The sequence below is a fragment of the Colobus angolensis genome, unplaced genomic scaffold, assembly GCF_000951035.1.
Source record: "Colobus angolensis palliatus isolate OR3802 unplaced genomic scaffold, Cang.pa_1.0 Scaffold116, whole genome shotgun sequence".
NCBI lineage: Eukaryota > Metazoa > Chordata > Mammalia > Primates > Cercopithecidae > Colobus > Colobus angolensis.
Genome location: NW_012112697.1, coordinates 6,183,454 through 6,190,023, shown reverse-complemented (window position 1 = coordinate 6,190,023; position 6,570 = coordinate 6,183,454). Strand labels below are relative to the sequence as shown.

General features: G+C 41.9%; 1 protein-coding gene across 1 annotated transcript in view; it reads left to right on the top strand.

The window, feature by feature from the left end:
- Window positions 1-6,570, top strand: part of GLG1 (golgi glycoprotein 1) — a 171,649-nt gene that overhangs the window by 110,305 nt on the left and 54,774 nt on the right. Inside the window, exons 3-4 of the mRNA XM_011962462.1 lie at window positions 379-465; window positions 5,770-5,985. Of these exons, the coding sequence (XP_011817852.1) occupies window positions 379-465; window positions 5,770-5,985 (303 nt within the window). The remainder of the gene's footprint in view (window positions 1-378; window positions 466-5,769; window positions 5,986-6,570) is intronic.

Sequence of the window (6,570 nt, the reverse complement as noted above, 5' to 3'; positions counted from 1 at the left end):
CCGGGCGAGGTGGCGGGCGCCTGTAGTCCCAGCTACTCTGGAGGCTGAGGCAGGAGAATGGCGTAAACCCGGGAGGCGGAGCTTGTAGTGAGCTGAGATCCGGCCACTGCACTCCAGCCTGGGCAACAGAGCGAAACGCCATCTCAACAACAACAAAAAAAGAAAACGACAAAGATATCTGAATAGTCATTGTTTTATTTGGCTTGCATTTTTTTCCTTTTATCTAGGAATGTGATGGCATTTTGTCCTACTTTGTTATCTGATTTGAATATGCTTTGTCTGACTCTATAATTGGCTTTTGTCATTTAAAGTAACATTGATAATAAATTTCATACTGTTCTAACTGGAGTTTGTCTTTATTTTTCCTCTCATATCTAGTTGTTGTGGAATTATAAGCTGAACCTAACTACAGATCCCAAATTTGAATCTGTGGCCAGAGAGGTTTGCAAATCTACTATAACAGAGGTAAGTTGTGAAAGAATTTTGTAGATATCTAATGGCTGAGAGGAGAAAATTACATCTGTTGACCAGACAGTCCTTATGAGAAGAATGACTCAGTTACATTACTTTTCTTAGAATTCACATCTGTCTTGGTTGAAAGTTAGGAAGTTGGGGGGTATAATTAGATTCTTTTTGTTAACGTCCACCTACGCTTACATTAGGATACTATTGATTGAGGAAGTTAGAAATCAGGTTCTGTTGGTCTCCAAACAGCAAGTAAAAGTGCTGAGGTATCAGTGCTACTCTCACACATGGGACAACTTGCTGTGTCTGAAGCATATTGGCATGGTTACAAGAGGTCTGTCAGCATTCCTGTTTTGGCTATGCAGTTGGATCAATTGAACCACAGAGATATATACTTCAAATAATAGGAGTTAGTGTTAAAAAGGTTAAACTTTTAAAAATTGTATATCTTGGCCCAGTGTAAACAACAAATAATATTAGTGAAAATTGTGGTACTTTAAATTTCTTTTTTTATAGAGTTTTTTTTTTTTAATCAGTAATAGAAACTCCAGAAAGCCAGAGTTTCTGTATACTGAAATATGAGAATCACAGAGAAAACAGTTGCTATTTTTCCACCCCAGAATTAGCAGTCATAGATCTCACACCATGTTAATTTGTCCTCAAGCTGGCCCTGTTGATGAATTAAGTCAGGGCCACATTCTTCAGAGCTCTTAAGGAAGACCCTGTCTCATCCAGATAAGCCATCAGCCTGTGTTCCTTTTGTCATTATGGGGTGTTGTAAAACCTGTTTTCTCAAACTTTCTAATACTAGATCAGTTACGTTTTATTCTTTTAAAGCAGTGACCCTTCATATTTACCCTGGGGCTTCTGAGCAGAAAGGCATATCTTTGAAAAATGTATCTCCTAGCTTTAATATTCTACATCTCAAACTCCCGTAGCTAGCTATAGGACTAAACCTCTAACTGTAAAATATCAAGGGCAAAGATGTTTGCTTAATAACAAAACTAAATACTAACAAAGAAATTATTCCCAGGCTTGAACTTTAAATGTTTGTATTTTCCCTCTATATTGTGGTACTATACAATTATAAGTATATATTTTTTTTTGTTTTTGAGATGGAGTCTCGCTCTGTCGCCTGTGCTGGAGTGCAGTGGTGCTACCTTGGCTCACTGCAACCTTTGTCTTCTGGGCTCAAGCAGTTCTCCTGCCTCAGCCTCCCAAATAGCTGGCATTACAGGCACATGCCACCAGGCCTGGCTAATTTTTATATTTTTAGTAGAGACAGGTTTTGCCGTGTTGACCAGACTGGTCTCGAACTCCTGACATCAGGTGATTCACCTGCCTCAGTCTCCCAAAGTGCTGGGATTATAGGCATGAGCCACTGTGCCCAGCCATAAGTAGTTTTTTTAAAAGGACACATTGGAAGAGATACGTATACATACATACACACACGTTTGTTTTGCCCCATTTTGTGTCCCATTAAATACGTACCAGTTTTATTGGCCCAGGGAAATTTAGTTGAGTATATACATATTCACTAGAATAGTTTCACTATTTGCATTAGACTGGCTTCCATATAATGTGTATATCACGATGGTTGTCTGTGACCTTTTGGGATGTTCTGATTTTGTAAAAGATTAGCATTAACGGCCGGGCGCGGTGGCTCAAGCCTGTAATCCCAGCACTTTGGGAGGCCGAGACGGGCGGATCACGAGGTCAGGAGATCAAGACCACCCTGGCTAACATGGTGAAACCCCGTCTCTACTAAAAAAAAATACAAAAAACTAGCTGGGCGAGGTGGCGGGCGCCTGTAGTCCCAGCTACTCGGGAGGCTGAGGCAGGAGAATGGCGTAAACCCGGGAGGCGGAGCTTGCAGTGAGCTGAGATCCGGCCACTGCACTCCAGCCCGGGCGACAGAGCGAGACTCCGTCTCAAAAAAAAAAGAAAGATTAGCATTAACAAGGACACTTCTCCCTCCCACAGGAAGATTATACTGGAGTCAGGGAAATTAAATATCAGGAAGAACACAGTTGCCAGCAAAACATTTCATTCTGTATTTTCCTTCTATCATCTTTCTTAATTTTGGAATCCTGCTTCCAGGGAGAAAAACAACATCACAAGAATACCTGCAAACTATTAATACAAACCAAACTTTATCTCCAGGATTGAGCTAAATCCTACCTCCTTTCCTCCTGGCTCCAATCAAAAAATAGAGTGACTGTAGCATTTTTCTAATGGTACCTTTTCAATCTGCTCCCCAGCCACTTCAGAGTTTACTCCTATTCTTAAATATGTTGATGATGATTTAGTGCCCCTTTTTTGCTATTCATCTTAGAAGATTAGTAAGATAGAAGGAAAAAGTGCTATCCAGCAGAATGAAGAAACATGCAAACTTCTCATTCAAACACCACGCCCTGTTGTAATGGATAGTAAGCTGAAATATGAGTAGGTGCCACATCTCTGTGTTTTAGTAAAATCTCAAGTGTTTGAAGCTAAAATTTACATTTAGTTCCTTATTGAGGCTACTGTTCAAAAGTGCTCTTGGTTTTTCTTGAGTTTTTGTTTTGTTTTGTTTTGTTTTGAGGAGTCTCGCTCTGTCGCCGATCTCAGCTCACTGCAAGCTCCGCCTCCCGGGTTTACGCCATTCTCCTGCCTCAGCCTCCCTAGTAGCTGGGACTACAGGTGCCCACCACCATGCCTGGCTAATTTTTTTTTTTTTTTTTGGTAGCGATAGGATTTCACCGTGTTAGCCAGAATGGTCTCTATCTCCTGACCTCGTGATCCAGCCGCCTCAGCCTCCCAAAGTACTAGGATTACAGGTGTGAGCCACCACGCCTGGCCTCTTGAGATGTTTTAAAACTTTTGGTTGCCCAATATTAGGGCCTGCAAAAATGTTTCTCTGTTTCATTAAGTGGGTGTCTGCCACTAGTCTTATTTTTTGTCTACTGTTTTTCTATGGTTGAATTACAAGTGCTGGGATTTTCAAGCATCTGTTCCTCCTTTCACTTTTCAAACTTAACTCTTTTGTTCGGCAAAAATAGTATATATATTTTTTTTCCAGGGAATATAGTTCTGGCCCTCTTTCTTTCTTTCTCTATTTCTTTTTTTGAGATGGAATCTCTCATTGTCACCCAGGCTGAAGTGCAGTGATGCAATCTGCTCACTGTAACCTCCACCTCCTGGGTTCAAGCTGTTCTCCTGCCTCAGCCTCCCAAGTAGCTGGGACTACAGATGCGTGCCACCACATTTGCAAATTTTGGTAGTTTTTTTTGTTTATTTAGAGAAGGAGTCTCACTGTGTCACCCAGGCTGGAGTGCAATGGCTCGATCTCAGCTCGCTGCAACCTCCGCCTCCTGGGTTCTAGCAGTTCTCCTGCCTCAACCTCCCAAGTAGCTGGGAATACAGGTGCATGCCACCACACCTGGCTAATTTTTTGTATTTTATTAGAGACGAGCTTTCACTGTGTTGCCCAGGCTGGTCTTGAACTGAACTCAGGCAGTCCCGCCTCAGCCTCCCAAAGTGATAGGATTACAGGCAGGAGCCACCGCGCCTGGCCAATTTTTGTATTTTTAGTAGAGACAGGGTTTTGCCATGTTGGCCAGGCTGTTCTCAAACTCCTAACTTCAAGTGATCCACTCCCCTCGGCCTTCCAAAGTGCTGGGATTACAGACGTGAACCACCGTGCCTGGCCATGGCCCTCTTTTTAGGCATCAAAGAAACTTACTTGGGGTTAAACTGAAAGAATTTCATTCATCTTGACTGTTGAAAATCTCTGCTGTCTCTGAAACCAGTGTGAGACTATTTACTAAATTCTCAAGTTTGCCCCTTTAAAAGTAAACCAACTTTCTTTTTTGAACTGAGTTATTTACGTGATCTGGATTTGATACTGGAGTTAGAGGTGAAGAGAACTTGTTGCCTATAGGATAATTCGTCTGTGGCGTGTCCTTCATCCAGCACCTTTTGGAAGAGGAGATTGTGTTTGTTTTGCCCTATGGGCATGTTTGTGATAAATAGCTTAATGGGGAGAATGGTCTCTGTTGGTTTCAAAGTACAAATAGAACACTGTTTCTTGTTTATATTCAAAATAAACATTCCCATTTAACTCCTTCCTCTTGTCAGAATTGCCACTTCAGTTTGTCTTAATTTCCCCAAATGCAGTAGGCTCTTTTCCAAACACCCTTCTCTGTTTTATAATTTAAGCTTATAATTCTGTTAGTAGGTTTTACTTTTGCCTGAGTTTCAGCATTTTAGGGCTAGTTTGCTTTATTAGCATTTTGTGGTTTGGAATGCACTTTGCAGGAACCATCACCATGCAAAACTACACTGAACATTATTTTAAACATGTTTCTGTCCCAGACCACAGTGGTTAAGTTTGGATTCTACTGATTTCAAAAACACATGTTCAATCCATAGTTAATTTAGAACACATTAATGTCATGTCAAGAGATAGGCCAGGTGCAGTGGCTCACGCTTGTAATCCCAGCACTTTGGGAGGCCAAGGTGGGCGGGTCACCTGAGGTCAGGAGTTGGAGACCAGCCTGGCCAACATGGCAAAACCCCATCTCTACTAAAAATACAAAAATTAGCGTGGCATGGGGACGAGCTCCTATAATCCCAGCTACTCAGGAGGCTGAGGCAGGAGAATCACTTGAACCCAGGAGCCAGAAGTTGCAGTGAGCCGAGATCATGTCACTCCACTCCAGCCTGGGCGACAGAGTAAGTCTCCGTCTCAAAAGATAAATAGTAATAATAATAATAATATCATGTCAGTAAGTAATATTACACCTTCCCTCCTGTCTCTCCTTGGCCCTTAGGTTTACCTAACAACAATAGTTTTCTGTGTAGCTTGGCTTGGGGTGTGCAGCTGGACTTCACTTCTGCACTTGTTTGTCAGACCTTCCTCCCCAGATTCATCCCCTTGCTGTCCCCTACATTCTTTGCTTGGTTACAAGGACTTCCATAGGACCATGCCAAAGCTGTAGATGTTAATAGCTCTTTTCACTGCATTTAGAAGTGAGCATTACCTAAAGCATTTGGATATGTAGGTATGTTTTTGCAAAACACATTAATCAGATTTTTCTAGAAGGCACAACAGTCTGAGTAGGGCTGACACACTATTTTTCTTTAAGATGAATATATTCCTAAATGTTCTCCTTGGATATATTTCTAAGCATTTTTCCTTTTTTCTCTCAAGTAAAGAATTAGGAAATCAACAGGAAAATATCAGACATTTTTCTCTTTCATAAATTTTGTTTGATACATGCATGGAACACTTTGGTAAAAGAGCTACTTTATTTTGAGCAGATTAAAGAATGTGCTGATGAACCGGTTGGAAAAGGTTACATGGTTTCCTGCTTGGTGGATCACCGAGGCAACATCACTGAGTATCAGTGTCACCAGTACATTACCAAGATGACGGCCATCATTTTTAGTGATTACCGTTTAATCTGTGGCTTCATGGATGACTGCAAAAATGACATCAACATTCTGAAATGTGGCAGTATTCGGCTTGGAGAAAAGGTATCTAACACTACATTCATTGTGTGAAAAGCTTTGTATAACTGACATGAGAAAAATTTAGGACTGGAGTGACCTTAAGTTGAAATTAAAGAAGCTTGTCCAGACAGCCCTAAGAGCTAAGGCTGGTTCACAATGTATTTCATGTGTTTGTAGCAAAATATTTCAGTACTGTATGGGAAGCAGAGGAATTAATACCTGCAAAGAGTGGTGTTATTGTCACAATATTTGACCAGCTGCTGGTTACCTATAATGTGCCTCTGGCAAATGAGAGGCCTGAGTTCTCTAATCATTTTTTTTGAGACAGTCTCCCTCTGTTGCCCAGGCTGGAGTACAGTGGTGGGATGTCAGCTCACTGCAGCCTCAGCCTCCTGGGTTCAAGTGATTCTCCAGCCTCAGCTTCCCGAGTAGCTGGAACTACAGGCATGCACCGCCACCCCCAGCTAATTTTTGTTTTTGTTTTTGTTTTTTTTTTGACAGAGTCTCTCTGTCGCCCAGGCTGGAGTGCAGTGGCCGGATCTCGGCTCACTGCAAGCTCCGCCTCCCGGGTTCATGCCATTCTCCTGCCTCAGCCTCCCGAGTAGCTGG